General features: G+C 32.6%; 1 protein-coding gene across 1 annotated transcript; it reads left to right on the forward strand.

Moving 5' to 3' along the window:
* Nucleotides 1-207: 207 nt before the first annotated feature.
* Nucleotides 208-11,756, forward strand: LOC143069037 (L-gulonolactone oxidase-like). The gene is made up of 9 exons (XM_076243472.1): nucleotides 208-310; nucleotides 2,186-2,225; nucleotides 4,712-4,882; nucleotides 5,409-5,711; nucleotides 6,984-7,127; nucleotides 8,188-8,774; nucleotides 9,615-9,785; nucleotides 10,305-10,515; nucleotides 11,517-11,756. The coding sequence occupies exons 2-9, from the start codon at nucleotides 2,199-2,201 to the stop codon at nucleotides 11,622-11,624; spliced, it is 1,722 nt and encodes a 573-aa protein (XP_076099587.1). The 5' UTR covers nucleotides 208-310; nucleotides 2,186-2,198; the 3' UTR covers nucleotides 11,625-11,756.
* The last annotated feature ends 2,787 nt before the right edge of the window (nucleotides 11,757-14,543 follow it).

Raw genomic sequence — 14,543 nt, forward strand, 5'->3', positions numbered from 1 at the left:
ATCGTAATACATAAACCGGTATGCAATTTTTGTTTATGTTTACCTCTTTTAATGACGCAATCATCTTTTAATGCAATGTTTATTACTTTATACTTTAAAACGTCTTGCAAGTCAGATACAAAACAAAAATAACAAAAGAAATGGGATGGAAACAACCAGCCGTATAGTTTTCAACATTTGTGGTCAGGTCAAGGTCCTCTATTTTAACATCGGACATGACCTGACTACTCAAGCAGAAAAAAACTATACGGCAAAAGCTTTAACGAGCATGCTTTTTGTTACCTTTGTTCTTTATCTAATACACGTCCAGGTATGTACCTTTAAATTATAACATAATTGGTTATCAATATTTAAATAGGTGAACTATCCAAAGCAGAAAAAGTGAAATAATTTGATGCTTTTAAGTGTTTTAAGCATCAACACTTTTTCGTTATGTTTAAAATGCTTATCTCTTACTTCAATGATGTCATTATCCGTATCGTCTGTTAAAATAAGATCTAAGTCCTCTGTGTAGTCATTCGTACAAATTGCTTCTTCAATTATTGTTTCTAAATTAAAAGATTTGTTTTGAAATAAGCAGTAAGTAAGCAAAAGTGTTAAAAAGTACTCAATATAAATTCAATATATGTAGTTCGTGAACATAATGAATGAAATTCGTCGTTGACAAAATAATAATTATTTTTCTTTCTACTTGTATTAATAAAGAAAAGAATCTTGTTAATACTACTTTTAAATTTCCCAATAAGAATATACTAACTTGATACTACAGTAAGTATTATTAGTTCAAATATCCTTTTTTGACCGACATTTATCCTGTTTACCTGACAATTTCTGTAGATCATATCTTAGGGTTATACGATACGGTTTTGTTCCCACGGTGATTTTATAACAAAAATTTGCATACAAGGTGTTTTCTATCTAGTCAAATCATATCTGTAATACACATATACCTTCAAGTGCAATTTTTAGAGATAAATGGGGTTGGAGTTGTTAGATATTTACTCAAAATGTCGGTTTATTTGACATTTCTATCCATTGGATAGACAAACCTTATTTTAAAAGAAACCACAAGCAATTTTGAAAAAATATTTGGAAAATCTTCTTAACATAAGTTTGCTTTAAAATTTTTACAAAATTTTTTTTGGAAATGATTTCCATTTAACAAAGTTCAGGAAAGCGCTTCGGACGCAAGAAATAATTAAACGTGTTGTTTTCAATTTTTTTTAAGATTTAGAAAAAAACACATTTGTTGCTGTATATTTAATTATTTATCGAATTCAAACAAACATTCAGTGGTTTTCTTCATCAAAACTGGAACAAATAATCTACATATATAATAAAACCAAATGTCATTTCAAAGATGGAAGGTCAATCAAATAATTTCCAAACTTATGACTAAAACTAGTTAAATAATACATCTTTGTCTGATATGTCTGCGTTGCATACATAAACTGCCCTGACCCGTGTTCGATAACGATCATTGATCGATAACCAGCTACAGAAGTGATTTTGTTATAAAAATAAAACATTTTTAAATACAATTAGGTGTTGTATTTATGACTTAATAGGGCCTTTGGAGTAACTGTACATTTTGCGTCCTCTTAACCAACGTAAAATTAATAGCAGAAGATACATTGACAATGGTGAATTGAAGTTGAAAAGATTGCTCTTGGAATCAAGTTAAAATAAGATTGAAGAAATATTTAGCAGTTATAAATAACACGAATCAATCAACAACAAATAAAAAAAGAAAACAGCAAATATTACTAGAAAAAAAACAGGACATTCTAAATTCAGACATTATTGCGTGCAATTGATTGTAACATTGTAATTTTTTCTAGTTATTTTTACAGTGTTTTCTTCTTTTGTTGTTGCCACAAAGGCAGAAAATGACAAAACCTCTTGCCTCGTGTGTATTGTTCAGTTTGAGCTTTTCAGATCAAAATAGATTAATATTTTTTCAGATGAATCTTTTTCTCTGTCCACTAAATTATTTTCTATATACATATACTTTAAAAAAAAAATCGGCAAAATACTACCTACATGTGTTTTACAAATCCACTAGTTGTCTCTTCTGTTCGATGATGATGCAGTGACTTCTGTTTTCGTATTGAATATTTTCCTGTGCGTGTTCGTTGTATTACTTACTTGCTGAATCATATACCACTTTCTTCTCCTTTTTCAGACATAAACTGGAAATGGCAGATAAGGGTTTTACGCAGAATGTAAGTTGTAAAACAGTAAACCAGGAGGATGATTTCAATATATCTAAAGATAAAAGCTTTTTATGATGTCGATAGTTTAATCGACTGCTACTATGTTACATTATTTACAAGGTCTCTTATCTCTAACCGTGGAATTTACGTCAGATCAAAACCCATACGAATTGAAAACAACTTTGTCATATTCCTTCTGGGTATCACCAGCCAAGTAGTCAGCTCTTTTGTGTTGATATCAATATCAAATATATGGTAAATATTTTTAAATCTACTGTTTGCAAAATAATGCATTTTTCGAAAAGATAAGGATTTCCTAAGATTACCAAAGACGTATTTAGTACAACCTTTGGTGAATTTAAATCTCGACGATCTTGAATTTTGTACTTGGTTTGACTTTGAAGCGCTTTTGATCTAAGAGTCATTGATACTAGTGATCAAGGGTACCAGGATTATAATTTAGTACGCCAGACGCGCGTTTCGTCTGCATAAGACCCATAAGTGACGCTCATATTAAAAAAATTATAAAGGCAAAAAAGTACAAAATTGAAGAGCATAGATGATCCAAAATTTCAAAAAGTTGTGCCAAATCCCGCTAAGGTAATCTAAGTCTGAATAAGAAAACCCATAGTTTTTCGAAAAATTCAAAAGGTTTGTAAACAGGAAACTTATGAAAATGACCACATAATTGATATTCATGTCAACACCGAAGTGTTGACTACTAGACTGGTAAAACCCTTAGGTACGAAACGTTCACCAACAGTGGCATCGACTCAGTGGTGTAGATAGTTATCAAAGATACACGGATTATAATTTAGTACGCCAGACACGCGTTCCGTCTTCATATGACTTATCAGTGACCCTCGTATCAAAGTAATTATAAAGCCAAACAAGTACAAAGTTGAAGAGCACTAAGAATCATCCAAAATTCCAAAAAAAGTTTTGGCGAATACGGCTAAGGTTATCTATGCCTGAATTAGAAAATCTTTAGTTTTTCGAAAAAATCAAAGTTTTGTCAACAAGAAATTTATGAAAATGACCACATGTTTGATATTCATATCAACACCAAAGTGTTAACTATTGGGCTGATAAGTTTTATGTAGACGAAACGCACGTCTGGCGTGCATACTGGCACATTGTATCTTCCTTTTAGTGTCTGTATTCATACATCCCGCCATTTCGTTGTTGTGCTATCGTCCTTTTTGTATGCATTCTAGTCTTTATTTGATTATGATGTGATTTATTTATATCTCATTTAGTTTTTCTTTGTTGTCATGATTGTTTGTTTTTATATTGATTAAGATTATAACACATTGCTACATGCTGCGCCTTTTTTGACATTTTTACTTGTAACAGTTTTGTTTGTTGGTTTTGTTTACACATTGTTGTCAAGATAATGGAAATTTAATGCACTATCATGTACAAAACTAAAATAGCAAAATACCGAACTCCTAAGGAATTTCAAAACGAAAAATCCTTTATAAAATGGTAAAATTAAAAGCTTTCTAACCTTCTTTGTAGGACAGTCGTATTAAACTCCATTATATTGACCACAATGTATCAGCAAAACAAACATACATAATAGGCAAGAACGTCAACAACTCGGATAGGGCAGTCAATATAATTGTTATATAATCTGAATCACTACAAATACAAACATCTGTGGGTTTTAAATATACCGGAATTTGATGAGACTGTCAACAAAGTGAGATGTTTAGCGCTATAAAAACAGGTTTAATCCACCATTTTCTACATTTGAAAATGTCTGTACCAAGTCAGGAATATGACAGTTCTTGTCCATTTATGTGTTTTGTCATTTGATTTTGCCATGTGATTAGGGACTTTCCGAATTGATTTTCTTCTGAGTTCAGTATTTTTGTGATTTTACTTTTTTCAACAAGGAAAACAGAATGGCATATACATAAAGTAAATGATTAAAATTGAAAGTCAAGACTTCAATATTGAGCATAGTTCAAATAACACAATCACGTCATAAATATAATAAAAAAGAACTAAAAATGGAAACATTAAAACGTAATTAAGATGATAAACAATATCATTATCTAGAATATATAACTCAATACTATCATGTATTATCTGTGAAGTTGACACGGAATATTTACCAAAAAGGTATTGGTATCTAAAAAGACAGACGTTCTTTGACATAACCTTTACTTATCAACTTTCTGCTCAGTCACTGGAAGCGTTTTTTTTAAAGTACGGGTAGCAGATGTGATCTCTTAGATACCGAATGAGTTGGGAAATGTATATCCCATTGCCGGTGCAATTAGTTTATTGCTGCAAGTGAGAGGTTTTGTAAGCGTGATTGTTTGACATAATGTGCACGATTACACGACTGAAATGAATACGTGTTCCAAAATACACTTTGTATCCTGAAAGAATATACATGTATCCTCTTCAAATAATTAACAAAATGAACTAGGTTTTCACTTTAGTTCGAACATTTTGAATTAACTGTTTTGCTCTTCGCGTAGGTTTTACATGTGATACCAGATAGTATAGAACAGCTGAAAGATTGTTTGGAGAAAGCACAACAGGGAAACCGTATTGCTATACCTACAGAGGGCAGTGCAGAAGATTCTTTGGCACACCGAATTAGCCCTGCAGAGAAAATTACAATAGTTGATATTTCCTTTCTAAAAAAGGTATAGTTAAAAAGAATTACTTTCAAGATTACTTTTATATACATGTATCAGCCACTATATGAAGGAACTTTTATTCGATTACAGAAAAATATATTTTACTGTGACTCTAGATCTGTTACAGATGATGCTCGCTATCGTTTAGAGTTCACTAAAGGTGCTGAATAATTTACAGATTGAGGTATTAACGACAACGGATGCACTATTAAGACAAATTCTGTAAGGATGTGGGTTTTTTTTGTTAATATTTCTAACCGAAAACTCTATTATCTAACAAGCACCAACTTAATTGTTTAGTGAGACAAGAAAAAAAAACTAAAAACAAACATTATATTTGAACCACAAAAGTATTGACAAGAAAAAGAAAAATTACAAAATTTTATACATATTTTTAACTGCCTCAAATTATTTACCATATACTGTTACATATTCTCGTTGGCTTAAGGGATTTAAGCATGTATGATAAGATACTACAAGGTATGAGAAATCACCAAATCTATAGAACTTACCAAACAGTTATTTTTTTAAGGACGATATTAAATGGATAATTCACAGATTTAAAAAAGCGATTGAAAACAATCCACCTGTATGGATAGAGACTTTTCGAAACTGGGGACAGACACAAACTATTCCAGTTATTGCGTCCGTTCCCATGACATTAGACCAGTTAAAACGATTGCTCAAAGTGGCATCTGAGGAAAAGTTGAGTGTAAGATGTGCTGGTAGTGGACATAGCTGGTCGCCAATATTTTCAGACAGGAACAACGTACTTATTTACATGGAAAACATAAAAAGCGATTATGAAGATGGTTCCAGAATTAGAATATCTCCTGTGAGTAGTGTTGCATCTTACATATTGAATAACATTTTCTCTCAGATCTTTAATGTTAGATATCAGTTATGTTATTATATATGAAATTAGGCCTAGAGAATCACAGAAGTCAATTAATTCTCAAAATGCTCATCTAGTTCATTACAATAGGTAGTGTATGTTATTGCATTTTTGATTTGCATATTTTCTTACCCTACATAATAGTAATTGCTTACAAGGAGTAAGAACACTTGGTGTTTTCAAAAACACAGCGGTTATCCTTATTTGTACTCATTTATTTTGTCACTTGAAAAATATCAATAAAGAAGAATGTATGATATATATATATTTTTTTATTATCCTCTCGATACCCATTTGTTTTCCTTCTTTCAACTATATCTTCATAAATATACATATTCGCATTTAAATTTTCGATTATGGTTGTCATAAAAATATCATGGTTTGAGAATAAACTGGCCTTTAATTGGTCAAACATGACATTTCGTTCACAATAAATCCACTACCAGACTACTTCAGCTTCCGGATAGTGGTAATTCACTTTGGAGGTGAATACACCTTCCGAGTTATCAGTTATTCCGATTTTCCCAATGTTCAGATGGTTCGACGTTACAATAACAAATAATATAGCAAGGCAAACCATTGTTTAATTAAGACTGAGACTAACACAATGACTTATGTATCAAAACTAAGTGGATAAAATGTTTAAATACATATTGATGCAATAATCTTCAATTCAATGATCTACCCTTTTTGAATTCGCGTTAGCTAGTTAATTTACACATTTTCAATTAGAACGGAAACTCAAGAGCCATTTTTTTCACACCTTTCAGCTTTCATGATAAAAAGGAGATGCTTACCACAACAACAAAGAAAACGTTCTCTTGAGTTATGCAATTACTGATATATCTAATCATCGATAACAACATCAAAGTCACAACAAATGCATAAACCGATACATTCCTAAATGACCCAAATTCATTTCATAAGACTTTCTAGAAAAAAAAAATAAAGATTTTAGTCTTCTCTTAAAAGTATACAAAAATCAACTATTCAAATCATGAACATTGAAAATGTCACACCACTATCATATTATAGATATAAAGAAGATGTGGTGTTCATGCCAATGAGACAACTCTTCGCAAGAGACCAAAATGACGCATACATGAAAGTAGTACAGATTTCGTTTAAACAGGTTATGTACGTCTAAATAAGTACAATTACACCACAGTGAAACGTGTGTGTTTGTGTCATACGTGAACTATTATAATTCAGGGTACAGTAAACCATGTAGACGTTATGGCTGGTGTGACGACACGTCAATTCAAGGAATTTCAATTAGAGAAAAAGTTGAATATTCCTGCAAATGTTATTCTAGAAGTTGTTCAGATGATTAGTGTTGTAGCAACAGGTTGCCATGTAAGTATTACAAATGTACTTAAACATATTATTTTAAAAAATGGCCATTGTTATAGTATAGTTCGTTTCTGTGTGTGTTACATTTTAACGTTGTGTTTCTGTTGTGTTGTTTGTTTCCTCTCATATTTGAGTGTGAATTCACATTACTATAAGACGTGTCACGGTACTTTTCTATCCCAAATTAATGTGTTTAGTTTTGATGTTATATCTGTTATTCTCATCGGATTTTGTCTACTGCTTAGTTCGTTTCTGTGTGCGTTAAATTTTAATGTTGTGTCGTTGTTCTCCTCTTATATTTCACGCGTTTCCCTCAGTTTTAGTTTGTAACCCGGATTTGTTTTTTTCTATCGATTTGTGAGTTTCGAACAGCGGTATACTACTGTTGCATTTATTTATCGCATCTCGGCTTTAATATGTCGTAATGAATGGTTAATGCCAGCACGCGTTGATCGCCTATGGACCTGGATGGGGTTAGCATATTTCATATGGGTACATGACGTCATGTTTATTTTAAGTGGTAATGTCATCGATTAGCGTTTTTATATTTCATTGCTTTTTATAGATAGCTTTGTATACAAATATTTCAGGTTTGCGACAAATTCGTAATACGGTTCACCACTGACCCCCTATAGAATACTTTAAATGAAATACGACGGTATCTTCTCTCTAAATACCTAAACATGTGATATCGTATCACGTTTTTATCGAGGAGTACATAATTTAACTTAATATCAATCCATAATTCTGTTCATAATTTAACCCTACAAGGTATTGGGAAATCTGGATTCGGAATATTTTGTTTTCTCCTCTGCTTTAACAGAATTTTTTCCTCAATTTGGGATTGACAATATTTTTTAAAACACGTTTCGTAGTGTTGCACAGTTGTTTTTATTAAAACATTGTTTTAAGAATATAAAAAAACGGAACAACATTGTGCTGTTTTCAAAGTATATATATTGCACATCAATTTGTCTTTTAGTAATGTAATGAGGTTGATTAATCTTGATACCCTTGCCATATTTTATTATTTGAATATCCAATTATATATTTGTTCATTTAGGGTGTAGGCTATGATGTAAAGGCTCCTAGTGACTATGTAGTCAAAATGCGTATAATGGACGCAAAAGGAAATCTGAAAACCTTTCAACGTGATGATAACAAAATGTTTAAAGCGATACAGGCCAACTTTGGATGTTTTGGAGTTATATATGACATGACTATTGAACTCAAGCAACAGGACATCGTTAAAGTAGAAAACCAATACAGAAAATTAAAAGATATATTCTACGATGTTGAACAATTGAATACATTATTTGAGGAGAACATGTCGGTGGAGTTGTTTTGGTTTCCGTTCAATTCAGAAAGGAGTAACGTAACATATAATCCCGATGATGATGAAGTCTGGGTCAGAGTTATAAATAAAGTAGGGAATGGAGAGAATGTAGAAATAAAACAGAAGGATTATTACAACAGGAAAGACTCGATTGATTTGATATCCGAGGAATCTCTTTACTTGATGTCGCCAACACTAGCCGAAAATCCTTCTATAACTCCACTGTTTTCTTGGTCATCGTTTACCATGTTGAAGAACCTCATATATCCTACCGATCCCATCCATCAGGAACTTCCAAACGCTGTTCATTTCAGGTAAAACAAAATTATTGTCCATCTTTGCCTATATAACCTTGATCGGTTGCTCCGTAATTCTCCTATCGCTACTGTAAGACGTGAGCAGACAATATCAGCGACGTCTGAATGTCTAAAATAAAACAGAAACAACGTCACAATGTGTGCAGCTTGCGTTTATCTACACCTGTTCTTCATAATAATTGTCTAAATGTGAACATTGAATATGTTTTTATTCAATTTTTGTAATTACATGAAACCGACTCTCTTCATTTAAAACCATTTTATAAGTCGATCGAACCATACAATATCAAATGCAAAAGGTTATCTGTTCTTATTGTTTAGTTTGATTAAAACAACTTACATGTTAGAAAGTAAAATAACAAAAATACAGAACTTCAAGGACAATCCAGAACGGAAATTCCCTTATCAAATGGCAAAATCAAACACATCAAACGAATGGAACACAACTGGCATATTCTTGACTTGGTACATTATTTCTATATGTAGACCATGGTGGGTGCAACCTGGTTTATAGCTAACTTAACCTCTCAATTATATGACAGTAAAAAATCCATTATATTGACAATAATGTTGTTAACAAAACAAACAGACATGAAAGGTCATTTAAAAATAGAGATGTTGGAGTAAACATAGTGTTATTATCTTTATCACTATGCAAAAAACGATGGCTGATACTTACGAAGACTTATAAAAGAACATTATTACACGAAATAAGTTGCTAAAAAATATGTTAATGGTTTGCTTATTTATAATTGATTTTATCTTACATTGATGTTCATGTTCTCTTTCTTTCAACTGATGTGTATTTGAAATCTTATAATATCACGTTTTTCACAGACAGCACATTCGCATGGCTCCTATGTATGACATGGAATTTGCCTTCGATTTGAAGAATTATCAGCAAGTGAAGAAGATTATCGAAGTCGTAGTTCTCAAAGTACAACGTCACAAGGAAAAAGGGGAGTATCCATTGAACATCGCACTTGAAATGCGAATGATGGGTTATAGGTAAATATCATGACGCAAAAACAATTCAGTACTATCAACCTTTCTATAATCGGGGTTACATCTAACAAAGTCTATCCAAGAATTGTGATCAAAGAATTTCGCTCAAGCTTTGAAATAAAGAGCAGCAACAACAAAAAAACGCTGTTCCTTTGATTTTTGTGTTTGTTTTTTTTTTTGTGATTGTTTTTTTTTTTTTTTTTTTTTTTTTTTTTGTTTGTTTGTTTTTTTGTTTGTTTGTTTGTTTGTTTTTGTTTGTTTTTTGCTGTGTATGTACTGATCTTTTGTCGGATGGATAACCCATATCGTTTGCTTTTCAGTTGTAAACAGTTGTCTGAACTTAAGAATTGTGCAATAAGTGAAATATCAATACTCATTTCTTTTTAAACCGATCAGGTATTCAGATCTCTTGTCCTTATAAGATAGTATAAAATATTCAGTTGTGTTCTTGTCTTAAATTAGTCCTTTTATCATGTTTATATGTCTTATATTTCTAATTCTAAAATGGCATTTTTTGTTTAGCGACGCACTTCTTTGTCCTGCTTCAATAGGAAACCCTGCTTATAATGGATCTCGTCACGTGCTTTACGTAGAAGTCATCAGCGTTGTCCGCACCGATGAATGGGAACAGTTTTGCCAAGAAGTAGCACTAGAATGGATGAAGTTAGACGGTGTTCCTCATTTAGCCAAACAGTGGGATTTTATCCCTGGAATAAACAAGCATATTAACGAGGTACGAATTAAAACTAGATGCAAAATTTGGCTAAAGTGTTATTATTGTTAATGAAGAATGCAAATGCTAAGTTATTTAAAACATAAGATGGAAAATATAACTAAGCACAACATTTAAACGTTAAGAACTTCTTTTTGTCTCATAAATATCTGGCACAATACACGATTTTACAAATTGTAATTTGATTAATATTAGAAATGCATGAACGACATTACAATTAACTAATTTAAGTTTACAAAAATAAAGACGGATCAATATATATATATTTTTTTTTATAAAATAAGACGATATTGAAAGATGACCATGAGAAATTTATGTAACAGAACGAAACAAAGTGTCTTTACACAATTTGTCACCTTCCGACCTTCAAATATAAACCAAAAATCATGTAGTTAGTTTGAAAGGCCCTGATAGGATGAATATGTGAAACAAATTAAGTAGGGGAAAAAAGCAACCAAATGAACAGCCAGAATAATGAAACAACAATGAAATGAAAAGAAGTATGACATACATCAAAGAACTACAACCACTGTATGAAACATAGTGTTTGCAAAATTATGATTTGGTACGCTAGACCTGCGATTCATCCACTCAAGTCTCATCAGTGGAGCAACTATCATAGACAGATTCAAATACCAACATATTGACATACGCATGCGTTGGTCTCTACTAATTTAAAACATATTTTGTCATAACCCACATTAGATTAAGAATTAGAAATTATAAATACTCTAAAAGTCAATACAAATATATACTGACTACAAATGGGGAAAATTGAAAAGCAAGTAGCTTGGAGTAATACAATAACTTTATTCATGTTATTGTATGTGTAAATGTTGATAAACTAAGTGCATTTGGTTCATATTTTAATGAACTGCATTATTCTCTATTCACCCCACCAACACCCTTATTTTTATCATAATATCCCTTTAAATAAGACAACTATGTGATTTTAAAAAAATTCTACCCTCCACTGATTTTTCTATCTTTTGATTTTACAGCGCATGAAAGGTCAGATTGACGAGTTTAAGGAGCAGCTGAAGAAATCTGAGTGTGATCCAGATGGAATGTTTCTGAATGAAACACTAAAAAAGCTTTTGCAGCTTTAACATAACTTACCGAAATTTTACTTATCATTGAGCTCTTAGATTTATATACATACTTCTAATATTTTGTTGATTATAATACTAAACTAGCTAATTATAGAATTGTACAAAAAACTAATAACAGATTTTATTTATCTTAAATAATATCTAATGCCGATACGCCTTTATTATGTATTAGCAATACATTCAAACTCATTTGACGAAAACAAAATGACAATGCATTTGGCATAAAAAAGGGAAGAAAAATTCAAATGTCAAACATAATTGTACAATCACAACATAGAAAACGAGACACTAAGCTACATGAACTCCTTAAAACAAATGGAATGACCTAATATGATTCTAAAGGGTGACCAGACCCTGCTCAACATGTGGATTCCGTCGTGTTGCTCGTGTTAGTAGAAACACGGTGATAGGTCAATTTCAGTTGTCACATTTGAAAAAAAGGAAAAAAGAAACTGACATTATCAAGATGCTTGATTCTTTTTTTGATTGACAACATATTTGTTACGTTTGGAGAACGTGTTTTTCAACAAACTATCGGCATTCCAATGGGAACTGATTTTGTCCCTCTTCTTTCGAATTGGTTCCTTTATTATTATGAAGCTGACTTCATACAGGACCTTCTTATGAAAAAAGATAAGAAGTAAACATTAACCTTTCACTTTAATCTCCGCTGTATAGGAATTTTCTCTCACTAAATAATTCCAACTTTTGATGGAGAGTTGCCTCATTGGCTCTCACACCACATCTTCCTATATCTATTTGTTGACTACTGTGAATTCATTAATTATCGTTGGGTATCAACTTGGTAAACTTCGAGGGTACAGGGGAACCACCAATTGAAACGTTCAATGAATTACAAATTTTCTAAGGAATGTATGCAGACAGAGGGTCGGTTGAAAACAAAAATTAAGACAAAAGAGATGAGTTCAGCTTCCTAATTGTGTACTTTCCATTTTTACAATATTCTATGTAGCACGATTTCAGCACCGCCTGCATACGGATTATATATCTCCCAATTGATACGACATTCCCGGGCTTGTATTTCCTATCATGATGGTCTGATATATGGTTAAGCTATAAAATCAAGCGTTCCAAATGGTGAAGTTGAAATCATCCATTCGTACATTTTACGGACGCCATCCAGCTTTGGTTGACCGTTATGGAATATCCGTTTTACAGATGATATCGGATATGTTCCTTATGTCGTAACTTCATCCCCGTTCCCTTTTAACGAATGTGACCTTCCGAATAATACTATTTACTAGGTTTGTAATAACATGAGCAACACGACAGTCTTGTCTGTTGATGTACTGACCGAATAAAACGGACGTGTAACGGATGCATAACGGACACACACCGGATATGCAACGTACGAGAAACGGACACGTACTGGACAGAACATATGTCGAACGTACATCCAACGGACGAGTAACGCATAAAACGGACACCTAACGGAAGCGTACCGGATAAAACGGATGAACAAGATATACGGAAAAATCAAAGGCGACAATAATAATACATGTAAATCGCACAAATATTCAAAATGTTTCTGTGTAGCTGGTTTTGGTTTGTTCTTTAAAATTCCGCCAAAGGGTAGTGTCTGGCCTGAAAAAGAACTGCTTGATGGTGAAGACGTGCCTATACTTTAAGATCGACTATGAATAATAAGAATTCATGAACCTTAAGAAATCTGACATACCAATAATTGGCATTTCTGATGTGAAATTTTCAATTGGCATTTTAACCGTTTCAGATCCGTTCATCATCCGTTTTATCCGTTATACGTCCGGTAGAAGTCCGTTTCTCATCCGTTCAACATCCGTTTTATCCATTAATTGTCCGGTAGAAGTCCGTTGGTGAATGCATCTTCCAGACCTCCAACGAATGTATAACGGACACGTAACGGATACAAAACGGAAACGAAACGGACGAGTACCGTACAAAACGGACGCCTAACGTACGTTCAACGGACATTTTATCCGTTGGACGTCCGTTAAAAGTTTTTAACATGCTCAAAATTTTCCAACGGACACAACGGACGTTCACGGATAAAACGTACGCTTAACGGACATGCAACGGATATGGACGGACGTCTAACGAATAAAAACGGACGTCTAACGGACATGAACGGATTGAAAAAAAAGTTATCCGCTAGTCGTCCGTTCGAGCTATCCGGTAAGGTGTGACCGAGGCTTAAGAGAAAGTATGAAGACAATTTTGACTTTAACTTATTGTTTATATTGTAGTATCTTTACGCCTTTTTATCTTAGTCTTAGATTTTTTTTGTCACGAGTTTGAGTCTATGTGCATCATCAAAATTTTGAAATCGAATAGTTTTGCGTTTCATATATTGAATTGTGTTGCAAACCATACAATCAGTCGTATCAGTAGCGATTGACACATCCCAGGTTTTTTTTTCCTTTTCAAAAAGAGATCTGTTGGTTCAAGAGGATTCCGATAATAATAAAATAAACACCGAGATATTAGATGGAAAAAACACGTTTCATTGAATTACCAAGACTAAATTTCAAACAAATCCAGTTGACGTCCAGTTGACGTCTATGACTCTAGTCCAGAACAAATCATGCGTTTATTTTGGGATCTTTTGCTTTTGTAATATAAAAGCATCATTAGCCCATGTGACTACGTATTGTAAATCAAAATATAGAGCAGCACCATCATGACGATCGGGTACTTTCGACAAACTTCAACTATGGAATCAAGGTGAGAGGAGTGATGCGGACTAGATATGGGTTTTTTTCAGTTTTTTTGACGAGGGTAACTGTAGAGTTCACAATAGAATTACAAGCACCTGATGAACAGGTTTCTTTTTTAGAGTATAATTGTCTGTCTCCGATGTAGCAGTTGTAGCATTTACTCCGATAATAGATGACAAGCCCAATGCTATATCCGTTG

The sequence above is a fragment of the Mytilus galloprovincialis genome, chromosome 3, assembly GCF_965363235.1.
Source record: "Mytilus galloprovincialis chromosome 3, xbMytGall1.hap1.1, whole genome shotgun sequence".
Classification (NCBI taxonomy): domain Eukaryota; kingdom Metazoa; phylum Mollusca; class Bivalvia; order Mytilida; family Mytilidae; genus Mytilus; species Mytilus galloprovincialis.